General features: G+C 37.0%; 2 protein-coding genes across 3 annotated transcripts in view; one reads left to right on the top strand and one right to left on the bottom strand.

Annotated features, from left to right (window-relative positions):
• Positions 1-656: 656 nt before the first annotated feature.
• On the top strand, positions 657-12,512 carry LOC109057454 (dickkopf-related protein 3-like). The gene is made up of 7 exons (XM_019074693.2): positions 657-955; positions 1,861-1,986; positions 3,562-3,639; positions 5,157-5,249; positions 10,580-10,721; positions 10,830-10,986; positions 11,794-12,512. Exons 1-7 carry the CDS (start codon positions 761-763, stop codon positions 11,879-11,881), a joined length of 879 nt encoding a protein of 292 aa, XP_018930238.1. The 5' UTR covers positions 657-760; the 3' UTR covers positions 11,882-12,512.
• A 959-nt stretch (positions 12,513-13,471) lies between these two features.
• Positions 13,472-27,173, bottom strand: part of LOC109057467 (ubiquitin carboxyl-terminal hydrolase 47-like) — a 33,871-nt gene continuing 20,169 nt past the window's right edge. For both annotated transcript variants that reach the window (XM_042728565.1, XM_042728566.1), the window contains exons 12-27: positions 26,245-26,321; positions 26,058-26,113; positions 25,802-25,914; positions 22,668-22,772; positions 22,331-22,538; positions 22,036-22,151; positions 21,427-21,546; positions 19,805-20,582; positions 18,547-18,722; positions 18,344-18,424; positions 18,140-18,255; positions 16,637-16,755; positions 16,427-16,557; positions 16,301-16,348; positions 16,071-16,201; positions 13,472-14,976 (exon numbers count right to left, since the gene is read on the bottom strand). In XM_042728565.1, coding sequence (XP_042584499.1) covers positions 14,802-14,976; positions 16,071-16,201; positions 16,301-16,348; positions 16,427-16,557; positions 16,637-16,755; positions 18,140-18,255; positions 18,344-18,424; positions 18,547-18,722; positions 19,805-20,582; positions 21,427-21,546; positions 22,036-22,151; positions 22,331-22,538; positions 22,668-22,772; positions 25,802-25,914; positions 26,058-26,113; positions 26,245-26,321 — 2,550 coding nt within the window. In that variant the 3' untranslated portion in view covers positions 13,472-14,801. The remainder of the gene's footprint in view (positions 14,977-16,070; positions 16,202-16,300; positions 16,349-16,426; positions 16,558-16,636; positions 16,756-18,139; positions 18,256-18,343; positions 18,425-18,546; positions 18,723-19,804; positions 20,583-21,426; positions 21,547-22,035; positions 22,152-22,330; positions 22,539-22,667; positions 22,773-25,801; positions 25,915-26,057; positions 26,114-26,244; positions 26,322-27,173) is intronic.

Genomic DNA, 27,173 nt, shown 5'->3' with positions numbered 1-27,173 from the left:
CTCGAGTCTTCTATATTCTCAGTGAGTCATGAATCAATTGATTCGTTAAAAAGTAGCGCAAACGCCATGCCTCTGTCGACTTTACGTCAATAGCCTTCTCTCTAATGTTTGTTTGGTCAAAAACAGCTAACAACAAAAGACTCTTGTTTAGCATTCCTTGTGTATGAGTATTGTTAACCATTGCAGTTTCGGACATTTTGACTTTTTTTCCATGCACAAAAAAAAAAAAAAAAAAAAAAAAAAAAAAAAAAACAAGCCAATAATAATAGTATTAGTATGATAATGATAATAATGGATTTGTGCATAGCACTTTTTAATAAGGGGAAATGAGAGCGCCTGATTACTTGTTTATCAAAGAAAGAAAAAAACATAAAAAGACATGGTTTTAATAAAAAGAGGCCTACATCTAGGTAAATACAAATAAATAATGGCTAAAATGAATGCAACAAACAGAGGAAAAACTAAATATGAAACGTTGTGAATCAAATAACTGTAATATTGAAATTGTTTGTCACAGTTGATTTGCATATGCCAAATTCGCATAAATTCACTGAATGTTTCCCATAGGCTATGCAGTAGCCTAAATGTGAACAGCTAGAGATGCAGTACAAAGAGGTTTGTGTTAGTGTGGATGCGCATCGTCCCGCCTCGCCTCGTGCAGCTGGAGCTCCTCTGATCACACACACACACACACTGTACAGACACCAGCCGCTCTCTGATCACACACACACAGTGCACAGACACCGACCGCGCTGTCAACATGTTTCTGCTCGGATTCTGCCTGTGCCTGGCCATCGTCCATGGAATTGTCCCCGAGATATCTAAAACAGACATGGACATCATTGCAAACATGGAAACAAATGTAGAAGGACAAACGCCACTGGGCGATATGTTCAAAGATGTGGAGGAACGGATGGAGGACACGCAGCAGAAGCTGGAGGACGCGGTGCATCAGGTTTTTGCTTTAAAATACAGTCCAGTTATATTCTTCACTTATGAATATCTGAGGAGATCTGAGGAATGATTTTAAACATCTCATAACTAAAAGCGTTTGAGTTTTAATAATAGCATCACTGGCTGCAGCACATGCCAAATCTGTGCAGTTTCCCTAAAATGATCCATCACAGCTTAATATGATAGTATGGACATGATATATTAGAAAGCAGAGTGACATTTTCATATAAACTGAGACTGACTTGACTAATATAAAAACTAGACATTTTCATACTGTTTTACCTGTGAATACCATTGTTAGGTGTCATTCTTCAGAGATCTCCCAAATTTGCCATTGTTCATCAACTTTATATATATATATATATATATATATATATATATATATATATATATATATATATATATATATATAAACTGATTGACATGAAGTGAATATAATTATACATATTAAATTGATTACCATTCTATCTTATAGACCTTTTACCTCTTTACACAAAAATATATAGTCAGATAAAATCGGTATGTAGGCCTACTTAATGTGGTAAAATCTAAAGTGGTTTAAAAATATATTATTTAATATTGCTGATTAAACCTTTAGACAGTTCCCACTGTGAAGTTTCACATTATAAAGAATTATAAAGTTGTGCAAATCATAAAATACTTCAGTTATTGCTATGTCCAGAACTAAACTGTTTCATTTTGAGGACAGTCTATAAAATTATTTTTTTAAACCCCACTTACCCAGTTATCAAAAACTGAAAAACTTAAGGAAATCCATTGGTCACATTTCACATCAATGAAAGTGATTTTTAAGGGTCAGTTCATGTAGAAATAGCTTATTTGATAGCTGGGAAATTGTACTTATTGCAGCGTTTTCCTTTTTTTTTCTTCTTCTTCTTTTTTCAGATGGACAATGAGACAGCAAAATCCAGCCTCCACCCACACAATGTCTCTTCAAATCTCCAAAATTACAGCAGTATTGAAATCATAGCTGGGAATCAAACCATTTATACTGCTGAGAGAATCAATAAGGTGGGTAAAGAGCTTTTGTCTGGTTCAGTAAGGCAGTTTAAATACAGTTTTATGACTCTCCAGAATACTTAATTCTGATTGTTCAGATCCTTTGGCATAATGACCAATTAAAGACCCCCTGCGGTGAAAATCAAGTTTGCAAATTCAAAACCTTTGCTGAGCATTTTCTCCTTAAATCTGCAGTATACCAGAGACAGTCTCAAAAATGTGGTTTGAAACAGTCCGTTTCCTACCAACACAAACATGTAACAATCCCGTCAACTCATGGGGCGGGGCTTTACATATCATTAGCTTTCTTAAAACGAGAACACAGGTTGTGTAGCATTAGCAACACATCATTAGCTGTTCAATATCAGTTACAAATGAAATCAATGTCCAACATTATACAGAGTGTTACTTAAAATGCATTACCATTCTGATAGATGGACTTGAAGATGACTCTGTATAATTCATTCTTCCTCTTCTTCTTTAGAACCAGTTTCTGGTTCATACATTATATGAATGAATCCAATATTGCCACTTGCCATTGTGTAGCGTTTATTACTGTAGTTAACTGAGTGAAAATGAAGCAGGTTTGACCTGGTGTGATCGAGTGGAGGCGGGGGGACTTATTTGCATATTCATGTATTAATTTTACTAAATGAGGTAAAGATGTAGAATTATATTCATGCCATTTTAAGGCATGTTTTTTTTTTTCACAAATGGTTCTAAATAGATCAAAGATGAGTTTTAAAGTGCTCCTATTATGGGTAATGAAAGGTTCATATTTTGGTTTTGGGAGTCCCTAACAACAGGTTGACATGCATGCAAGGTCAAAAACACTTTCATTGTCTAATAATATGCATTTATTTTTAGCTTACTTGCTTAAGGACTCCCAAAGATTCATTTTTCCAAACCACTCCTTTGCATGACTTTAATCAGCTGTGATTGGTCCAATTGTTTTCATTTTAATGTCATCACGCCTGATGAAGCAGCGTTTGTGAGTGCAGTGCTGCTTTGTGTACAGGGTTACCGGGGAAACCACTATTTTACCGCTCCAAAAGCGGCACCTAGTGGCAAAGAATGAATTAGCATTTTCATTCAGACCAACGCCTGATGTCGAAACGGCTTGGGATTCGTTTTAAAAAGGACTTGTTTCAATGATTCCGAGTCGACTCTTTCTTTTGAGAGACAATAACTTTATACACGGTGCACTTTCAGATTTAAAACTTTGCAGGAGGTTTTCATTCACTTAGAGCTGAGTTACACACTGCATGAAAGGTAATTTTTAAAAATCCATAATGGGGGCACTTTGAGGGATAAAATTAGTAACTGCAGGGGATCTTTACCTGTATAATTAATAACTGATATTGTCCTAGGCAACTGGTTTCCTAGACACGATATTTCTTGTGTCATTCTCCAGTTTCTTCTCACATACTAAAAGTATAACTAATTATTTTGAGTACATTTATTCATTAATGTGTTAAGTAATAAGTGGGATAAAGTACAATCTGAATATTTTAAAATCAATGTCCCATCACATTAAATGCATGATAATATAAGTGACTAAATGAATTTTTGTGTGTTTACTCCCAGACAACGGACAATTCAACCGAAGATACAAACAACTTAACAACCATACAACCCAGAGATAAAGAGAACAGCATTGATCACGTAAGATGTCTGTCCGTCCGTCTAGCTTTTTGTCTCTACGTCTAATTGTGTCTGAAAAACCTGCTATTTATCTGCCACAATCTTCTCAAAGACGTCAGGAGGAATAGTGTTTGGGAAGAGGAATACTCTTCCTCAGCTTTAATTTCCCGTCTGACTGAACTAAGGCTGTCAGCTGTGTATTGACCGGCTCTTTTAGATGGCAGGGTTCTGGATCTGAGGTGACAGTTCAGCTGACAAGGCAAGATAACGGCAGATAATCGACAGATCTCGTCTACGTCTCGTCTTTACGGATGCATTTGACATTTTAAATCCTCTTAATTCCAGTCGTCCAGGAAGATCAGACAAATAAGTCAAAAGCACAAGCCAGTTTGTAGTTTATTGAGCAGTTTATTGAACCTTTAGATAACATTTAAACAATATTCTCAAAAAAGTTTGCATGTTTTTTGTTAGGTTTCATATTTTATATTTTAAGGCTCATATAGTATAATATAGGAGAATATGGAGCTCATACTAGAAAAGGAAAAAACACATTTTTATTTAGAGGACTAAAAAATATGCATTTTGGTGCAGTTACTCTTATATTTACTTTATGAAAATCATTTAACCAATCAGTTAGATGGTTCTCCAGCAAAAGTTTCGTGTTGATCATTTAGAGGCATTAGAAATTTGCATATCAAAAGATTTTACGATATTGCATATTGAATGACACAGTAGGCTATATAGGGTTAAAATATCTTATGTACTCATCTGAGTGATCTAAAAAAAAATGACCAATTTATAAATCATATAAACTGAATCAGAAGTGTGAATTATTTTCATGACCCCAAAAAGCACTGCTTTCCATTCTGTATTAATGTATTTCCTGTTAAAACAGGAAGTTCCAGAGGCTCATCCTCCCATTTTAAAATCGCTAATAGACATAAAATCACATGAATGAAGATTTGCTAGTCAGTTGCAGGTGGTATAAGAGGGAGGGACATTTGTTCTAGACAGCATTTGATTGGACAACAGTCAGTGTAGTGCAGGATGAGTCATGAGTATTTCAGATGATGTTTTTCCATTTTAAATATTTATATTTGCAAAAATAAACATTTAGGAGTGTAGTAGCCTATAGACAACCAAACAGATATTCACTGTTAGTCTGATTTATAATAATATAACTGCAGTGATTGTATTTAATGTTTAAATCACTCGTTTGATTCTTCTGAAGGTAATGGAAGGAAAGACTTTTTCTCTGTTTAATATTTATGAACAAGGATGAAAAAATGAAAATGGAGCATTAAGGGATAAAAAGCTTTTTGTCCAACACTTCAGCATCAGCCTAAATGTGGGGATGTAGAAAAATACTGCACCTATCATATGACCACCTCATATCCTGCCAAAATCCTGTGAATGTTGTTTTAACTCTGTGAAGTACAGCTATGCTATTGAATTGTTCCTCACATAGATGTGTGGGTTATGACTCTTATTTTAGTTCACATGTTTAGGTTTTGAATGTTTATTTTTCTGTCTCTCAGGAGTGTATCATTGATGAAGACTGTGAGAAGGGCAGCTACTGTCTCTACGAAACACAGAGCTCAAGGTGTCAGCCCTGCAAACACACCGATGCGGTAAGCACTTTCAAATTTCACAAGTACACTTGACCTCTGCTATTATCCAGTAAGAGATCATCAAGTTTGCTTATTACATGTTTGGTGTTCAGCCTAGTCCGTAGTTAGTTTCATTTGCTCATTTTTTCTGCTTTTTCTGGGTCTCTGCACAAATATAATACGCAGTAATGTGGCTTTCAAATAACATGATGCAACCGAGTCTGCATTGTGACTGCATTGCAGTACAAGTGCACCTGGAATCTGATATGCCCAAGCGTTTCTCCTTTGGGTTTCACATCAAAGTGCGCAGATTGCTAAATATGAGCAGCTTCTCCGGCCCAAGATAGGACATATTGAGTTCATCTCGCGGCGCAGGAAGTAGGGTAGCCAACTAAGCAGAATACAGATGTGCATTAATCTTGCAGGATATTGTTGAAGCAGACCCAAACAAAAAAAAAAAACAAACCATATTAGATACCCATTAGAAAAAAACAAAAAAACATAAACATATGTATGGAACATTGTGCTAACAGTTTTCGAAGCATTTTCTAAAATTTTCTTTTGGAAGATGATAAAAGGGTGAAAAAATACATTGGAGGCCTGCACTGAGATGAATGACACAAGAATATTAAAGAATGACTCTTATGAACCTAAATAACTTTTATTTACTGGTTCTTTCTGGTGGAGCAATAAACATACAGCATGTCCTGAGGAGTCTGATTCTTGAACAAATGATTTACAAGCCAGTTCTTTTTAGTGAATCAGTAGCGTAAAGCACAACCTGTAAGTTTGATTCCCTAACTAATGATTCTTATAAGCCAATTCTTTTTTTTTTAGTGAATCAGTAGCATAAAGCACAACCTGTAAGTTTGATTCCCTAACTAATGATTCTTATAAGCCAATTCTTTTTTTTTTTAGTGAATCAGTAGCATAAAGCACAACCTGTAGAGTTTGATTTGCTGGAATCGCTAACGAATGATTCTTTAGAGCCAGTTCTTTTTAGTGAATCAATAGCATACAGAACAACCAGTTTGATTCTCACACTAATGACTCTTATCAGTCATTTGTTTTAATGTTTTAATAGCACACATTTGCAATGCAAACAAGTGGAGTCCAATTCCTGACAAAATTACTCATGGGAGACAATACTTTTTAGTGAAACAATACCAGCGGAGGCTGAATCCTAAATGACTCTTATGAACCAGGGCCCGTATTCACAAAACATTTTATATTACCACTAATAATTCTCCTAAATAGCAGTAAACGTTTTAACTAAGAGTTTTCTCTTAAAGCCTATTCACAAAGCTGCTTAGACAAACTTTTACTAAGGAATAGAGAGAAGTCTTAAGCTAAGAGAAAGGGCTATGCTATGGATGATGTCAGCTTGCTTACTATATGCACCCAGTGATTGGCTGATAGTATCTGTCAGAGATTTATTCACAGAAATATTGTAGAGCGCAATATTATGTTGCCATATTCAAATAAAGGTTTAAAATAAAAATGTTAATTGACACATTCAAATAAAGATTTTAAAATGCAGGCTTAGTGAAAGTCGTGACAGTCGTGATATCTTTAGTGTCACTAATTAAACAAGTAGGCTATATATTCAGCTAATTGTCAGCCTTTTATATGTATGCTTCTTATAAAAACAATAAGTCAATATGCATTAGGGCTGCCCTCGACTACAGATTTTTCTGGTCGACTAGTAGTCATTCATTTTAAGCATTAGTCGAATATTAGTTGCACTTTTAATAATAAACCATATAAATCATAATGAGCCTTTAATTGCCTACATAGCCTAATAAGTGCTCAAGCACATGCAAAAAAGGCTTGCCACAGCACACCGGAGAATATAATAATTATGAATGTGTTTGGGAAAAACAGCAAGTACACTGCATTAACGTTTTAATAATTTATTGTTACGCTAGTGCTTTCTGTTTTCGGTTTAAGAGATGAGGTCAGCGACTCGGACTCGTCATCTCTGCAGTATGCACCTGTATGCATGTTTCATATGGATTACATAATCTGTTTATATTTGTCTTCTATTTGAATTGGTTCATTTAAAAGTTTCACTTTCTATAGATATAGTCTGTAATAAGGCAAGCATACACAGAGTTTCGAAGTGACGAAGTTCAAAGAGTCCAAGACGGCAGAAAGCGCATCCTGTTTGCGTTCATTATTTTACAAAACCACAACGTTTTGTTGTTATTCTGAATGCACACGAATAAAAGTAATGAATAAAAGAATAAAAGTCTTTACAGATACAAAAGATGCATTACTCTTATCTGTATGACCAAAAATGACAAAGTATTTTAAGAGAAAATGATTGCACCGGCGCCTCCATCTGTCATGCAGTAGCCCAAGCATGCTACTGTTCAACTTCCACACTCCGCACAAACATGTGACCTGCACAATTTTTTCTAGGCTAACATTAGATTTAGCTGCCATGTAAAGTTGCTACTACATACATATTTCAGATGATAAGCCATATTTAAGGTCGATGAATGTTAAGTGAGCATGGATGTCCTGCCCGATGTACTATCCTATATTACCACTTAGACCAGCCGTTAATGATTTGTCCGTCACAGACTGCATGATTTCGCTACTTAATGTGTTTTTTTTTTCTGCGAATAAGTAGAATAAATAAATAAGCAAACAAACAACAAAAGAAAACAAATATAGACACAAAAAAAGAAATAAAACAAAAAAATAATCATGGCTGATAAGACATACAAACATAAAAGAAAACCAATCTGGACACGAGAACAGCTATAGGCCTATAATAAGGATATAATCAAAAAAATTGGAGTTGGGATAACCTCCAACCAAAGCCGATACTTTTTAAAAGCTCATTATCATCAGATGTTTCTAAAATGTTTCAGTTTTAGTAGATATTCCGAAGGTTTAGATTGCTGGCAACTGATTCACAGCCTCAATTTTGTATATTTTGGATAGTTTTACAGATTTGGTCCTTAGTGATTTAGGAGTCCTCTTCACTACTCCTAATGTTTCACAGACCTTAGGAGCTATGTTTTAGCATTAAAAAAGGGCACCCACTTCCCTTGAAATAAGATATTAGAAGCCTGCATAAAAAGGAAGAAATAAATCTTCATGAAATTCAGTAACACAAAATAATAGGCTCAAAAGCTTTAGATTTATTTCACGATTAATAACAACCATATTATTATTAGATAATTAGATATATATATATAACAGGGTTGGTAAGGGCTTCTTTAAACCTAATTACAACAGGAGTGTATGAGAAGATGTTTATGACTTCACTTGTGATTGGGATGTCCCTCTCACATCAATATATTCTTTTTTTAGCTATTCTGTTTGGTTTTAAGAATTTGTATTTTTGGTTAACATGATTTGAATACATTGAGGAAAGGGGAAGGTGAGCAATGAGTCAAGTATTTTTGACAAAAAATTTTTTTGTGATTATAATTTAAGTGATTATGTCCAAACTCAGTTCCAGATTATAAGAAAACTATAGCATTACCGTTACTATATCCAACATGTAACATCCGCCTACCTGGCAAAAATTTGATACTGTGTGGTGGACCAGGGATGTGGTCTCTTGAAGGTTTCTTATTCACTACACTTTCCCTAAAATAAGCCAGCACAAAAAAAAAAACCAAAATAGTGTGAAAAGTACAGTTGCCAGTGAAAAGCATTTCTGAAGGATCACGTGACACTGAAGGAGTAATGAACTGGAGTAATGATGCTGAAAATTCAGCTTTGATCACAAAAATAAAATACATTTTAAAAATATTCAAATAGAAAAATTGAAATACATGCAGCCTTGGCTTTCAAAAAAGTTAAATAAAAAATCTTCCAACTCTTCTAAATCTTTTTTTTTTTTTTTTTTTTTTATCAAATAAATGAAGCCTTGGAATGAATCATGAATTACATTCTGCATGATTAAAATTATAAAGATTTCACAGTGATCTTCTGTAATTTTTTTTTTTTAGGTTACTACTACATTACTGTAGTAAAAACCATGTTTTACTACATTTATGACATGTGAGGACGAGCAGAGAGTATACTATAACATGATTAGCCTAAATGTTAATAAATTAAGTGTATCAGCAATCATAAATCAAAGAAGAAATTTCTTATATATGTTATCTAGGTGACGAGGATCGCTCGTCGCTTTGTGTAAGTTCCCGTACGAAACAGCGCGGGGGCGCACCTGTTATGATTTTCCGATGGTAAAAACACAAAATATATGTTGTTGTATTACTTATCAACTATAAGTTTTGACCAGCGAAGTGTGTGGACGTGCAAATGTGAATTTTGTTTTTTTTGTCCGTTATTAAAAACGGCGATTGCGCCTCACATTACATTTTCATCTACAGGTTACAAACTAGTTTGTTGTAGCTATATAGACGGATGCGCTCAGTTTTTCCTGTGGGCTAAAAATGCATTGGCCAAAATCGCATTTTATAAAAGATGAAATGCTACTGTATGCACAGGCTATTTAAGTGTTGGCGTATGTATTGGCTATGACTAGATGGCAAATGCTAGCCCTCTCTCTCAGGCGACGTCCCACATGTCTCAGTCAGAGAATCAGTCAGACATCAAATAAATAAAATATGAGCCTTTATAGATAGTGTTTAGTAGTACTTATTCAAACAACAAGATATTTATTGTACCCTTCGCAAAACTTTGTTCAGCTCAGCTGTTGTCTACTGTGCGGCTGCTGTGGAACTTCAGTTGATTCAATGAATATAGAGAGGGGGCGGAGCGGAGTTATCAGCTTACTGACAGCTTGAGGATCGAATAAGATTTACACAAGCTCGTTTTAAGAACTTTCATTTGCTAAATATTGTGTAAAACAGACAGACAGACGTAAAGGGTGACCAATAGCATTGATTAAAAAAAAAAAAAAAAAACACCACCAAAAAAAAGGGCACTTCGGAGTGTAAGGGCAAAAAGGGCATGTGCTCTGCACAGGTTGAGCCCTACCTGTGCACGTGCCTGCTAAGAGCTGTAAATGCAAGACTGTGCTTTTTCAGATATGAATGAATCATTAGGGAATCTGAATCATTACATTCTTAACGATTCTTATTCTTACTCAGAACACTCGAGCAAACCGTGGCACTAACGTTTGCACAGGCTAAGTCTGGTTACGTCTAGTCTTAAATATACTGTTACTTTGATCATTTTTCATGAAGAACGTGTGGTCCGATGAGTAATTAATTCCCACAGTCAGTGTTCTTGAGATGCATTGCTGTATATCAGTGTCCTAAAAGAAAGAATTGTTTGATTCAATATAAGCATGAAATATGTATGCTGAAATATTTTGAGCGGTCTCAACCCATTGTATGTCCTGCATCCCCCCTCAGACATGCACCAAAGATGAGGAATGCTGTGCGGGACAGCTGTGTGTGTGGGGTCAGTGTGCAAACAGCACAAAGGGAGAAGCAGGAACCATCTGTCAGCACCAAAGTGACTGTAAGGAGGCGTTCTGCTGTGCCTTCCATAAAGGTATGATTATCTTGCATTAAATGAGCATGTTACATTGTCTTTTAAACATCTTGATCTCAACCTGCTGAATAGTGCACATGTTGTTAACTACTTGTTTTCAATTTTCAGCCCTGCAGTCCCCAGTGTGCAACTCTAAGCCAATAGAACGCGAGCGCTGCATCATTTCAGCCAATCACCTGATGGAGCTGCTGTCGTGGGATTTGAAGGGGGATGGTCCTCAACAGCACTGCCCATGTGCGGGTGATCTGCAGTGCCAACATCTTGGGTAAGAAGCCATCATCTGGCTGTTTTCACTTAACATGACATAAATATGTACATGTTTAAATATATATTAATATTTATACACTACCAGTCAAAAGCTTTTTTTTTCACCATTTATTTGATTTAAAACACAGAAAAACTGTAATATTGTGAAATATTAGCATCATTACTCCAGTCTTCAGTGGCACATGATCCTTCAGAAATCATTCTGATATGCAGATATTTGCAGGAAACAACCCCATGACAATAAGTTCCTAGCCATACTCTAGTTTTTAGTGATTTAACTTAATTTATGTGCACTATTTTAGAAAGAAATTTTAAATAAAAGTTCTAAAAAGTTTGGGGTCAGTAAGACTGAGCTATTTTTATTTTTTAAGAAATTAATAGTTCTATTCAGCAAGGCAACATTAAACTGCTAAAAAGTGAGAGTAAAGACATTTACAATCTTACATAAGACTCTATTTCAAATAAATGCTGTTCTTCTGAACTTTCTATTCATCATAGAATCCTGAAAAAATTTATCAGTTTCCACAAAAATATTAAGCAGCAAAGTTTTTCAACATTGATAATATAAGAAAAAATTCAATATATACAAACCATTTAATCAAAATTTTGCCTGAAGGATCATGTGACACTGAAGACACTGAAAATTCAGCTTTGCATCACATGAATGAATCACATTTTAATTTTTTTTCATATTACTGTAGTTTTTCCTGTATTTTTCATCAGCCTTGTTGATCATAAAAGGCTCTTTTCCTGAATTCATAAAATAATATATAAAAAATTTAATTAGGGTCACTCTCTTTATCAGACGAGGTGCACTGTGCCTGAAGAGTCAGAACTCCAGCGAGGAGGAGCTCGCTGATACCCTCTACTCTGAGGTTGACTACATCGTCTAGTGAGACAGACAGATGAAGAGAAGCTGCTGAAACAGACATGAACGCTTCATCATCACTCCAAAGCTTTGCAGGAAACGCCTTCATTATAATCAACCAAACAGCAGTGAATGTGCCTGAATCTAAAGACTGTTCACACTGACAGCGATTTGAAAATCAAGCTGCCTGGAAGTTATTCATTTCCAAAGAAAGTTGGTGATTTGAGGGGACATGAGTGATGGTTGGAGGCATCAAATGACATGACAACACTTAATGCAAGAGTCACATGTGAGATACAGTAGCTGAGCGCTTTTTCATAGGATGATGATTTGTTTAATTGGAATTGTGATCAGATTTTCAGCAGTAATATTTGGGCATCCAGCAGATCAAATCATTGTCAGTGTGAACAGCCCTCAAGTGTTGAAGCTCAACTGTGGCTTCTGAGCATTGGAAAGTAGCACTTATTATTTATATACGGTATTAATGCTTTAAGAACACATCAGGCAGAAACATGGAAAGAGGAAAACTCTGCTGAGAGCCAATCCATCTTAGTTTAGTGTAGCAGCCAAAGTGACGCACCCATACAAAAAACCTCTTGTAATTTACCCAGGTAATGAACACAAACTTGCTCCAGAAAATAAAAGGTTAAAAAACATTTGTTTATATCTTTTTTTATATATATATATAATATGAACCAAAGTTTAGAATTTTTAAATTTGTTAAAAGGTGTGGTCACATTTACTGTTGTGTGCCAAATTCTTCACAGATGAAATCCAGTCAATTCAATAGGAATCTGTGCAAATTTTGCCCACAAATGTGACTTCACCTTAAAAGTGTGGGTTTAAAATTTAAAGTCAGTGAACTTTCGCAGACTAAATGCATCCATTTCAATAGGAATTCATCCATGCAATTGTGAATTTTGCACAAGGGCTACGATTTCCCCTTGCAGATTTCACAATGGGTTCAAGTTGGTCATGTGGATCTGCCCATTGCCCTACAGAAAGCCACTTAGTTTTAAAGGGACTTCTTTTTGAGCTTTGCTTTATATATTGCTATACCTGACAACAGACAATGGACATATTTAGCATGAAATGCCGTTAATGTGTCCACACAAACACCACCTGCACATGAGACATTATTGCTATTTATGAATGAACCATTTCTGCAGCTTAAAGGGACAGTTCACCCAAAATTTTAATTATTTACTCCCGCTCAAGTTGTTCTGAAGATGTAACACAAAAGATGATATTCCGAAAAATGGTAGCCATTAACATCGAGAGTATATATCTGATACTACGAAAGTCAATGTCTATCGTCAACTGTTTTGTAAGCAACATTGTTCAAAATATCTTTTTACGTTCAACAGAAGAAAAACTCTTATGTTTGGAACAACTTGAGGAGGAGTAAATGATGAAAACCTTTTTTTTTTTTTATCCCTTTTAAAAGACATTTTAATGTTTTGTAGGATATAGTACGCTAACATTGTTTTAATATAATTTCATAAAATCAAGCAAAATTTGATTCCTTATATAACCCCATAAAATAGCAGATCATATTCTTCTTTAAAATATGAGCTCTTCGTATACGTCAACCTGGAAGCAGGCAGACAGAGAATGATTGTTGCTTTTTATTTCAGTATTGGCATGTCTACTGTGAACAGCTTGTGGCAGCATTAGGATCCCAGGAACCCGCAGCCATTCGGTCGAGCTCCGACATTGGCGCTCCTCCAATGGGGCGTCGGCACCCTTAACTTTCCAGCTACGCGAAAACAGCAGCGAGAAGCATTTCCACGCATGCACACACACACATAAACCTGCCACATCCAAACGCTCTCTGTTCACACACTGCAGAAATAAAAACAAAAAAAATGAAATAGAACACAGGACATAGTCTAAATGGAAAAACAAAAGCTGAATACAGATCAAAAAATTAAAACACATGCCATTAAAAGTCACTCACAAGACCTAACGTCATCATCAGTCTGTAGTGAAATAATTTACAAGAAAAAAAACAACAAACAACAACAAAAAAATGAATCGGGTGAACGAAGCGCAGTACTTGATTCATATCGCTCTACTCTTAAAGCCTTGCAAATTCATATGTACCAGTGTCGCTAGCCCCAGTAGGAAGTGTAGTGAGAGGAGGAGGGCGGAGCTCCTATAAAGTGGGTGGAGCTTCAGCAGTCAGTGGGCGACACCCACACAAAAAAATGAAGCACGAACTGCAAGAATAGAACCTCTTCAGCCAGAAAAGAAGCATTTAATTTCACAACTATGTGTTAAATAAACAAAAGGAGAGATATCCCAATATTCAAGTGAGAGCATCATACCCAAAACTTCAAGTGAAAGTGTCACTACGACTGGAGTCGATCGAAGAGCTCTACGCAATGGAAGATGAGCAGTGCTGTCACCCCTGCGGGCGCTCTGAGGTTGCTGGATACGTTACGCGCTGTGCTCGAGTGCTGAAAAGACCCGGGATGATGGACGTTGAGAACGTGAGAATTTGATACGTTCGATCTCATCTCAGAATCAGAGAGTGAGTGACGGACAAACAGCAAATGCAAAACGACGGGACAAAAATCAATGGAGATGGTGAAACAGATGAAAGAAATGAAGAGGGCGATAAAATCTCTCTCCCAAACTGCCCCTTTCCTCTAACGAGTGCACCCATCTCTGTATTATTAAATTGATTTATCTGAATGATATTGAACTTGAAATAGCTTTTGCACTTCCCTTTAAACTTTACAGTACAATAAACTATGGTGCACAATAGTACTCTGAGCCACGTTATGCGTTCTGGAGCTCAAAGAAGAGAGCGTCAGCCGGACAGCACTGGTGACGTTGATTCAACGTGGGGCCCAAACGCCAGAGTCGCTGGCGAGGCAGCGCTACACTGCAGCGGGCAGGCCAGATAGAAAATAGGGAAGGATAGTTTCGTCCCCCTCTCAGTCCTGTCCAGGGTCTTTGGTGGGCCCTCCGTCTAAGTAAATTTTGAGGGCCTTCTCTTTGCGGGGGGAGTAGCTGACCCGGTGGCCCGTCTTCAGCAGGCGGCTGCTCTCCTTCTTCATCAGTTCATTGCGCTCCTCCTCAGACAGCTCCATGAGCTCCTCAGTGCAGTCCCTGCAGAGATGGGCGCAGAAATGCATGCTTGACTAATTGAACAAGCAACTAATCAATTGCATATTAAGATGACTAGTCGGTTTATCTTATCTTTAATAGCACTGTTAATATTTAAATTAAAGGTAGTTTTATTTAAAGTAACTTACTTATGATAGAATTTTGACTTGTGGATTTATATTAAGGTTAAAATAAATTTGTATATTATTATTCATGACACATAAATTTACATAAATCAATTTTTTTTAATAATCATAAAAAATATATAGCAATAAATCTGTTAACTTTTTATATTATGAAAAATATTTATCATTCAAACAATAATTAAATATTTACCAAACAATATCATATATAACGTCATAATAATTTATATAATATATGAATATAACAAAAATATAACATTGCTATAAAAATTACTTAAAAGATGAGTATTTAACCAGGACTTAAGACAGCTAGATGACACTTTTTGTGGACTTTTACCAAAAAACAAAACAAAAAAACAGGAATCTCTGGATGCAGATAACAAAAAAAAAAAAAAAAAAATGTATTAATTAATAAATAATAATAATAATAATAATAATAATAATAATAATAATAAGTACAACTTTGTTCATTTACATACAATACCAACATTGTAACAATACAAAGCTGGTTGAAATTCGACAGTTGTTCTTGAACAATTAAAACTGCATTATTAAAACAATTCAACGTTAATTCAATAAAATAAAATAATGTAATCTATAACCAACCTAACATAACTAACATACACTAGCCTAATTTTAAAGCGTTTTCACAGGACCAACTAAACCTGCCTTTTGGACAACTCACAAACTGGTTGATTTTGAAAATTTAACAATACAAAGCTGGTAGAACTTGGCAATTATCTTTAACAATTAAAACTACATTGTAAAAACAGGAAAGAGATAATTAAATTAAATTAAATTAAATATATAGTCATTTCATAGGACCAGCTAAACTAGTCTTTGACAACTCACTGACTAGTTTAGTCTAAAAATCGTTTTTTTGCATATAATTTGATTACTTAACGAATTTAAAAACTAATAATCAAGTTTATATGTGAAAGGGAAAGGCTTCACCTGTAGAAGATCACAGCGCCATCATCACAGATGTAGAGTGGCCAGACATTGAGGGTGGAGACTTTAGGATTCCAGTCTAAATCCTGATGGATCTCCAACAACGAAATGTCACAAGGAAAAGTTCCTCGTCCCTGTAGGAGCAACAAGACAGTCAGATCTGAAGCACTACAGGAAGGGCATCTCAAACTCAAGCAAATCTGTAAAATGCTGAAATGCAAAGACTGCTGTACCTTGGCAAACTCCAAGTTCTCAAGAGGAATTCCACTCAATTCACTGAGCTGAGGGAACAAAATATGACATTAACACTCAAATGAAGAGGAAAACAAAGAATTCTAAGAATTTCATACTCCACGTACCTTCTCCTTGAGCTCCTCTACACTGCTGCTCTCCAGCACCACCTCCCGGAAGGCCTCCAGCTTCATCTGGGCTGGGCACCAGCGACGGGTCAGAACCGCCAACTGGGACATGGACTTCATCCGCTCCGGTTCTACAAGCAAGAAAGTCATTAAACGACAAAATATGAGCTGTTGGACTTGAATATTTATGACAACTATGATGGTCTTCACCTTCAAGGACTTCTAGGAACACCTCCCAGTTACTGGAGATGTTGATGTCCTCCTCATAGACGTGATAATCCAGAAACACCGTGCCTGGGTTCTTCCAGGTCTTCTTCCTGAGTCTAAACCTGTGACACACAGAGAGACACGCATCTTGTTAGTATTCCGAGGCATCAATCCTCCTGCGCTGTGAGTCAATGCCTTTAAAAGGTCAGCTGCTGCAGTGAAGCTCTGAGATGCGTCACTGCAGCGTGCAGAAGGTGGATGTGCGTCCAAAACTGCTGCAGCAATTCATGAGTCAGGCCTGCGACAACAACAGCCATCCCAAGAACAAGAAAACATGATTTTTTTTTTTTCATTACATTTCAAATAAAAAACCTTAATTGAACACACAATACATTCAAAATGCAAAAGTATGCAACTTATTCCACTTTGCAGATTTAAAGTTTGCATTCTTTTAATTCAGCTAAGAGGTCACGCCAAGACTTATCAATCCTCTGTTGGTCACACATGATATGGAAATGTCATAGTTCATCAACTTGTACTTTGGAATGCAGAGAAATGCACATAAGTTTGCAATCCCTGCCCCAGCATTCATATGAATATGATTGGAAGTCAGTGTAATGAAGTGTAGTGTGCCCGCCCCTAAACTGCAAAAATGGTTTGTTTCATAGTCTGTGATTTTGCAAAGCCAAAAGGAAACATGTATACATCAATGTCTTTTCAGTAATCACTGTTACTCATTTCACATGCTAAACGCTTAGCCAGTCATTAAAAAAGATGTTTACATAAATAAAAAATCATGAATGTTTCTGGTGCAAAGAAACTTTGAAGCCCTGATATACTTTAAATGAAATTGAAGAATGAGCTGGTGTGGTTTCATTAAAAAAAAAAAAAAAACAAGTCAAAAGTTCATTTCAGGAGACTTTTTATTTTTTTATTATTATTTGGGGGAAAGTTTGCTCCGATTGGTGAACACTCAAAATACCACTTCTTTGATGCAGTTAATTTCTTCTGTTTAGTCAATAAGCTGCTTGTTTTAAAGAAGGGTTTTGGGGGGTTTTTGGAAGGAGAAATCTCAGACACCACTGCAATATCCTCATCTTGGAGGAGTATTTTTACCCCAGATCGAGATTTATAACCATTTCAAATTTTTTTTTTTTTTTAACAAAGTACTACTGGTGCCCAGATCGAGATTTATAACCATTTCAAATAGGCATTTTCCAGACCTCTGCTGGGAAGGAAATTTAGAGACCGGGCTTTAATTGATTACCCCTGATTTGAAGCACTCTACTGTATAAAGTGCCATATAAATAAACATGACGTGACTTGATTGGAGTGCCAAACTGCAGAGCTCTGGTAAACATATCCACATCACTGTGATCAGATGCTTTTAGCTTCTGTTTTCTTATGGCTGTCATTTTTGTTGCAAAGAGCAATGAAGAACTTCACTGCTCACGTCATTTCAGGGCCCTTAGAAGGAAAAATCTCAAATGTTTGATATGGGCTTACCTATCTGTACTGAGGTCCAGTTTGCACTGGTCTTTGAGCTGAGGCAGCAACTCCTCTTTAGACTGTCGAACAGTCATGCCTTTAGCGAACACAGTGTCCAAAAGGAACTTACAGGGCTGTCAAAACAAAACTGTCAGTTTCAGAATACTCATTCCTCTGCAGAATAAACAAAACGCATCCATTTCCAAACTCTTTGTCCCTCACCTCTGGGTCATTGACTAGCAGCTGGTACACCTTCACCCTGTATTCTCCTTTCTTCAGTGCACGGCCCAATCGAATTGTGATCTGTTCAACAGCAGAGTCATTTACGCCTCTTTAGTGGCGCCAAACAGAATAGCAAGAATAACTAAGAAAAGTTGTCCCTGTTTATTACGCTACGACAGGAAAATGTAATGTCAGAATCTCACCTTGTTGTCATCAGAGAAGGAGGACAGCGTCTCATTGAGCCGCACACTCTCAAACTCTTGGTTGTTGGCATAAACCCGGAAGACTTTAAACTGAGTGGAGGGGACGCCAACAAACGGCTCGAGATTCTGTTTGAATGCTGCCAGTGTGATCCTCTTGTCAAGGTGGACAAGTAAACCTGAAACAGTAGCAACATTAACTTGTTTACTAACAGAAAGAGATGGTTATTTGTTTAGTTTAACGATTAGTTTTACTGTTTGAATCTTTTTGGTTTTATCATCTTATATTTTGGTTTTAACATCTGATAAAACAGGGTCAAATCGTCATTAGAATTCCTTAGATTTGAAACCCAAATTGCGTTTTAGGTTACCTGCCAACTGACTAAGTTTACGCAATATAGGAAACTAAAACTGACACACACGCACACACACATTTTTCCCCCCCTGTAATATACAATACAACAACTTTCATCTAATGACTTGAAAGGTTATATTTGGAAAATTGCAGTCAACCTAAAATGTTTAAGGTAATTTAGTTGGGGAGAATCTGCACAGAAAATAAAATACTATCAAAAAATGCAAAATGTCTTTGTACTCTAAACATTTTAATTGCATGCAAACCATCATCACAGGGCTAAAAGATTACATAAATTTAGTACTGGAAGTGTATGCTATTAAATTACAATAATACTATTGTTGTAATTAATATCAATAATTTTATATTATTTTACTGAAAGCGTTAATATTACTGACATTTTAGCCTAAATTTTAACATTAAACCCTCAAGCTTTTATTTTGGCGGTTTGGCAAATAAGGGGGAAATCGTGGCCTAAGGGTTAGAGAGTCTGACTCTTAACCCTAACGGGCCGGCAAAACCATGACTGAGGTGCCCTTGAGCAAGGCACCGAACCCCCAACTGCTCCCCAGGCGCCGCAGCATAAACGGCTGCCCATTGCTCTGGGTGTGTGTTCACTGCTGTGTGTGTGTGCACTTTGGATGGGTTAAATGCAGAGCACGAATTCTGAGTATCATACTTGGCTGTATGTCACATCACGTCACTTAGAAATAAATAAAAGTGCTTTTATATTATGTACATGAAATATCAAAATAAAAACCTTATTGTGGCAGCTTAATGCTATAGACAGATTGTGAAGACTGCGATTTAATAAAACAAATATATGCCATGCTATTTAAGGCTGAAACATGGCATTGTTCATTTAAAATCAAATAAGGTCACAATAATTAATTAGAGAGATATTACATTTCTGTCCTTCTCCAGATCCGTCCTCATGAGAGTATGGCTCTGTTTTGAAGTACAGGTACTGGGCGTCAGCTTTGCTCTTGCCGTTCTCATCGTACTCGCTGTCCGTGCCTGAGTCCTCCTCCGCCGTGTCCCACGTCTCCTTCTTCCCCTCGTGTGCTTTGGAGCGTCGGCTGCTGGTGATGCTGTGCGAGTCGAGGCCGTTAGCCAGCGGGAGCGGACCGCTGTCGGCGTTACACAGCGTGTCGCTGCTGTGGCTGGAGCTCAGGATGTCACTGTCCACCGAGCTGGTGCTGCGGTCGTTATTGACGTCCGAGTCGGAGCGCTCCTCCGAGGGGAACTGGTTCTCCGTGTCTGACGTGGCCCGTGTGCAGTTCTCTGTCTGGGAAGGCTGCGAGGCAGCGTCCGGCTCCTGTGCTGGTGACTCGATAAGCTCAAAGTCGCTGTGTTCTGAGCTCTTCTGACTGTCACTGGTGCTGGAGGACTGCTGCTGATGTTGCTGCTGCTGTTGTTGTAAAGACAGGTTCTTTAGCTTCTCTGTGCTCTCTTCAAGAATGGCTTCCACTGACTTCCTGCTTCCCTTCGCCCCATCAAAAGAGTCCTCAGAGTCAGCGCTAGCTTTGGGGCAACTAGTTCTGTTGGCCAAAGAGCCTGGCGACTGCTCGGGCAAGGAGACAAACAGTCTGATTGTGTTCCCGTGCCGATCCAGGAGCTTCCACAAAACAGAGTCAGTGAAAACGGCCTGATGATCCGCTGAGTCTGAGCTCTCCACGAAAACCTGAGGATAAACAACAGCATCTCATAGAAAACAGCAAAATTAAGACATTTTAAGGGAAAATGCGGCAAAAATATCTCTTTCAAGAAGGATCTTAAACACTTGTGAAACTGAGTTCTCTAGGTTTTGGAACAGAATTGTAAGGCACTGGCATGGTCGGAATGTGAAGGCCATTCCAAAAAGTAGGTCAGCTAAAATATGCGAAAGCAGGACTTACAATAGGACTTATAAAGTATAATTTCAGTATAAAAACTATTTGACTTTTAGTTAACTGAAAGTATACTTCAAAGTACACTTTCATAAAATAATAAGTAAACTTTAAGTATACAGCTAGCAAATAAACATTAAGTTTGATATAATTTATATACAAATCTAGTATTTTAAACCAAACCAAATACAAACAAACCTAACATCAAAAAAAAAATTAACCAACCAATTCCAAACCAAATAACTACTAGTACACTGATTTTTACCTAAAAATAACTTAAATTATACTTTTTTTTGTAATGGATTGTATATATATTCAATAACAGAATGCATCGTAATGGGCTCTGAAAAAAATCTACAAATATTTTATAAATAAAAAAGGAACTATTTTTGGCAAGTATTTTTAGTGTAATGCATTTTGCACTTAGTGTATATAATAAGAGGGATAGTCAAATCTCTTGTATACCTTACTGGAGGAACAATGCATAGTTGTATGCCATGCATGACCATAAACTGTTAATGAAGAACATTTCAAAACCAGTTATGTTCTACTTTGGTCAGGATGCTGCCTGTGTAGACAGTGCGGCAGCTCACTAAGTTTTAGAAAAGAGCCATTAAAGTAAGTGTTATGCAAGTGAACCTTGTTACTCCTGAAGAAACCTTCTGCTTTCAGGGTCTTGTTGGGCACATAAAGAAGCCGAAGGTCATTATAGCAGCGCTCTAAGATGACACGCATCGTCTCCGCACAAAGCCCCGTGGCCTGAGAAGAACACACAACCAGGTGACAAGATGTTAGATGGAAGCCGACATCTGTTTCAACAGTCTTTGGCACTTTCCACAAACAGGGAGCAAAAGAGTTTGAAACTCCCTAAAATATATATTTGGCATGTGTTTATAAAACTAAACTATTGAAAAAAAGATAAAATTAAGATATATAAATGGAAAAATATATACATGAAACATAAACCCCCAACCCCAATAAAATTAAAAAAAAAAAAAAAAAAAAAAAAAAAGTATGAATTATGACACTGCTGTATGGTTATTGTGGGGGGGGGGGGCTTTTTACACTATAATATTTAGTGTTGGATAGTTTATCTAACATATCTAATTGTTCTCTCTAAACAACGCTGGACTTGGGCGCTCATTGGTTTAATAAAAATAATGGGTCACAATTTTTTACCCTATTTATGGAAATTGGCCTTTGTAAGTTAATGGAGCAGTGTATTCACTCAGAAATGAGATTTTGTACCTGTGCAATGAGTTGCTTGAACTCTGTAATAGTCTGGTTGAGATACGCCCTGACACTGACTGGAGCAGCAATTGACTCACTCTTCAGATCCACCACGTGGACCTTCACCATCACCTCTGCAATAAACACACAAACATTGTCAGCAGCTGATGGTGAGGTCATTTTGAAAGGATATCTGGTCAACCATAATGAAAAAATTTAGAAATCAAAGGATTTGCAAAACGATGCATTAATGTCCTTTTTTTTTATTGGGACCTTGATTGAGTATATTGCAAATGTTCTGCCCAGTAGATACCTCCAGGTTTGTAGGGCTGGAACACTTGGTCAGGCCTGCGGATCTCCAGGAGCAGGTCAAACATGTATGAAGACTTGACCCCGCCGAGCAGCAGACCCATAGGCATGTCTTCCTCCCCTTCATATGAACGTTCTAGATATTCGTGAAACTCATCGTATTTCACCAATCGACAGCAGTCCAGTGGAACCACTCCATCAAGATCCATCAGCTGATCACCCAGACAATCACACAGTGCACACAGACAAACACAAGGAAACAACCAGTGATAAATTAAGAGTGACTTAGACAATCTGATGCAGAGGTGAACTATAGACAACTATACACTGGCCTTGCTCACCTTGTATGCCATTTCTGTTGCTTCTCTGAGAGTTTTGTCCTTGTGAACCTCCAGCTTATTCTCCACCATCATCATCTTAATCGGATGCATGCAGAAGAGCTTGATCTAATGGAAGAGGACAGAATAAGGCTCTATTCTAAACACAGGCTCAGTCTACACAGGTCTTTTAAGGCAGAATCTTACACATCAAGTCAACATTTTGGCAGTTTTGGTTCCATCATCCTGAAGTCACTTTTTTCAATAAGGTCTGTGGTTAAAGGTCCACTGAAGTGCTTCGAAACAGGTGTTATTCTATGTGGTGACGTAATTTTAACTGAAACAGGAAGACAGGGCGGGGCCTATCGAGCAGCTCCGCCCCCTTTTTTGTGTTTATATCTGCTCAGGCCAGAGCTCGGTAAAGCTGCATTTGACAGCTAGAGTCTAACAGACTACCCCTAGATTCAATATGAAACTCTTACTAAAACAAAATAGTGGTCATTATCATGCTGAGGCTGTATAGTTTTAAAGTGTTTAATATATGCCGACTAGCGCATATGACGCTGCCACGGTTTGTGTGACAACGCAAAACCAGACGTCATTTGCCCCAATCGAAAGTGTGCGGTTGCCACGGTTTGTGTGCCCCAATCGAAAGCAAACATAAACCTCATATTTCAGCCCCAGTTTTCATCGAAAGTTAATAGGGGTACACTGTCTGCAATCGTTCCCTATCGCGGCTAGACGGTAATCTGTGCACTGCGTGCCATTCACCCTGATACAGGAAAAGCTACTACACTGTGGAACAACGGTGAGTGTGTGTGATCTCAGCCGCAGCTTCAGCGTATATATATAGATAGTGTATGGGGCAGGCACTTCGGATTCTTGAGAGCATTTGATTGGTCAGAAGATTTAATGAGAAGCTGAAGAACTCTTGCAATCTATTCTTACTCAATCTTTCACTGAAAATGTTTTCTTAAAGACTGAAAGAGCTGTCGGAAGCTTAATTGTGGAGATGCTGAAATCATGTGACCATTCGGTAGTTTATTGATAGCCTGCATTTTTTAACAGCTTTTTATTTTAGTTGATTGTATTTAGGCTTCAAAATTCCTAAGTTGTTGTGATCATTTGTGAAGATTATCTTGATGTACATCTGTTTTTTATCAAGGGAAACAGGGTGAGGCTAATCTGTGGACTGCCGGAAAAAATAAAAATAAATCAACACTGCAGATCTCTATTCCTTCAAATGGAAAGTGAAGGCATTAATGTAGTAAAATGTTTTCAATTTGAGACACTATCCATCAAAAATTCATACACCAGATGACAGTGCACTTAGTCTATACTGTAAGAGCACTATGTTTAGCATATAATCATTTGACATCATTTTTTTTAGAAATTGCTCAATCTAAGGGAATAAAAACATAACAGTTTATTAAGTAAGGTCTTTATACACTTCTGAAAACATAGTGATGTATATTATTTTGCATTTCTGTCAATCGATTTTTGTAAATATTACACATTGCACCTTTAAAAGCCGCTCCATCTGAAAGCACGTGATGGAGATTTACTACTAATCACAGAACCGGCTTTAATGACAAGATGCGCATGACAAATCGCATGCGATTTATCGTGCAGCCCTAATATCGCGACTAGCTTAATATTACAGGTTATTAAAGAGATACTCCACCCCAAAATGAACATTTTGTCATTAATCACTTACCCCCATGTCGTTCCAAACCCGTAAAAGCTATGTTCATCTTTGGAACACAATTTAAGATATTTTGGATGAAAACCTGGAGGCTTGTGACTGTCCCATAGACTGCCAAATAAAATACACTGTCAAGGTCCAGAAAAGTATGAAAGACATCGTCAGAATAGTCCATCTGCCATCAGTGGTTCAATCTGAATTTTTTGAATGACGAGAATACTTTTTGTATGCAAAGAAAACAAAAATAACGACTACACACTCTTCTGTGTCAGCCGCGACACAAGGATATGTTTTCTGCATGTATTTATCGTGCAGCGTGGCTGACACAGAAGAGGCGCGTGGCTGCAGCTGTTGAATTGTTGGCGCTAATAAGGCACAGAGTCTTTGAATAAAGTCTTTATTTTTGTTTTCTTCGCACACAATAAGTATTCTTGTAGCTTCATAAAATTCAGATTGAACCACTGATGGCAGATGGACTATTCTGACGATGTCTTTCATACTTTTCTGGACCTTGACACTGTTATTTACTTGGCAGTCAATGGGACAGTCACAAGCCTCCCGGTTTTCATCCAAAATATCTTAAATTGTGTTCCAAAGACGAATGAAGCTTTTACGGGTTTGGAACGACATGGGGGTAAGTGATTAATGACAAAATTTTCATTTTGGGGTGGAGTATCTCTAAACATTTGTAACTTTTTAATGTCATCTTATTCATACATGCATATAAATATGGTTGCAGACACACATTCAAGTTGCTCTCGAGTGTTCACGGACCAGATAAAACCATACAAATATATTCATACATGCATATAAATATGGTTGCAGACACACATTCAAGTTGCTCTCGAGTGTTCACGGACCAGATTTGACCATTCCAATATGGAAGATGGCTTACATATAGTGGCCCATAGAAACAGCTGCTAATAAGGCATCTAGCAATACATGCCTATGATTTTTTCCCCTGCAAACTCTGCCCCACAGTCTAAAGATGTTTTTGGTCAAGATGTGTAAGCGCTGATGAAACATACTATCCTAACCCAATTTTCACTCAGAAATTGTAAGTAAATTTCACAAATAATTACAAAGAAACAGCAATTAACACACTGAATTAAACATGTAATTAGAAAGCAGAATTATAGTAGAAAGACTGTAGAAATAGAAAGTATTATCCTGTAAAACTTTAATATGCTTTATTTACAACTTAGAAAAATATTTTTTACAGTGCTTTGCAAAATCTTTGCCTATATTTACTTCGACCCTCACCACCATCAAATTTTTGTGGCTTAACACATTTAATGTTGCCTTAAATTAAACTCTTCAGAGGTCAAATTCTGTGGCGCACTGCTTGGAACAGTTTTTGCATTAAGAGCGCACCTGTGATTCCTAAAATGCTGTCTAGGTAGGCAGCTCATTAGGGTTTGGAACAGAGCCAAAGTATATTTATGCAGTTTACCTTGCATGTGTTGCGCTCAATCTCTCTTTGCCTCTTCTCCTGTTCTTCAGACTCTTTCTCTCGCTGCATCAGTCTCTTTATGTGCTCTGGGAAGTCCTCCACATCCAGGAATTCTGCAAAACACACACAGAGTCCATTAAATTCCAGAATCTCAGACAGGGAGCGAGATCAGTGGGAATGCTTTTTGATACTGAGAAAATAAATAAATAAATAAATAAATCTGCAACATTCAAACCAGGTAAATTCCATTTCTTACTTGCATTCCTGGAGGGGTCTTTTAGTCTGTACATGAGCATGTATGCATTTGTAGAGCTGTTGGGGCGTAAAATTAGAAGATTTGATAAAATTTATATTATGATATACTTTACATTATACTATGTTTTACAAGGGTTTTCTTTGGCATTTCAGAGATCACAAATGTAGGACTAGGAGGCTTCACACACCTGGCAAAGGCACTGGAGTAATAGCCTCTGCTCCCTGAGGATCCACCATATGTCTTCCGGATGTCATCCTGCGTGATCTGGAATGCACACATGATGGCGAGAACACAAATTACAACCCTGTTTTATAACCCTCCAATCCTGTACAGTTCTCTTTCTTTCTGTACAAACAAAAATAGATATAAATTTATATAAAATTTATATTGTCAAGCTGCAAAAAGGACCAAAATACAAAAAAAATTATACAAAATAAGAATTATAAATAAAATATTAACGTTAGAATTGAGTTAATAACAAATCTGTGAATATGGCGGAATTTGTTTGTGAAAAATGTGTATATCAGGGGTGTAACGGTACACACGTTCATACTGAAATTCTTTGGTACAGGTCTTTCGTTCAGAACACATGTGTACTGAACAAATTGTTTTAACCAGTGCACGAGTGAAACTTTATTGGAAACTTCCAGTTTTATACATTGTTATTTACTAATACGGATTTGGCAACCCTGCATCCAACCAGCTGATTGATAGCGGCTGGCAGTAATGGTCAGAAATTCAGCAGGAGCAGGATCAAGAAAACACTGCAGTTGAACGGTCAGAAATCACAATGAAGGGTCAAGACAATCTGGTAGCCAATTTAGCCTAAATTGAAAAAAACCATCCATTCCAACCAATAAATAAATCCCAGACACACACATTTTTCATTCATAACAAACTTAAATTTAGGGCAAAAAAGAGGACATGTCCGGGAAAAAGAGGACATATGGTCACCCTAATTTCATTTACCTCAGGCAAGACATCAGTGTCCACAGCTTGTTAGTTCGCTAGAGAAATGAAGTGCAGAGAAGAGCATTTCGCAATATATTATATACTCATTATATTTTACTTTTCTTGTTAGTGATGTTTTAATTATGTAATGCGTGCTTAAATAAA

This window comes from Cyprinus carpio, chromosome B7, assembly GCF_018340385.1.
Source record: "Cyprinus carpio isolate SPL01 chromosome B7, ASM1834038v1, whole genome shotgun sequence".
Taxonomy (NCBI): domain Eukaryota; kingdom Metazoa; phylum Chordata; class Actinopteri; order Cypriniformes; family Cyprinidae; genus Cyprinus; species Cyprinus carpio.
This window is presented reverse-complemented; position numbering and strand designations above follow the sequence as displayed.

Excerpts from the sequence above, each read along its gene's own strand:
- LOC109057454 (XM_019074693.2), top strand. The coding sequence starts at position 761 with ATGTTTCTGCTCGGATTCTGCCTGTGCCTGGCCATCGTCCATGGAATT. Across the intron at positions 10,722-10,829 it reads CTGCTGTGCCTTCCATAAAG|CCCTGCAGTCCCCAGTGTGC; the intron begins GTATGATTATCT and ends TTCAATTTTCAG. Across the intron at positions 10,987-11,793 it reads CTGCAGTGCCAACATCTTGG|ACGAGGTGCACTGTGCCTGA; the intron begins GTAAGAAGCCAT and ends TCTCTTTATCAG.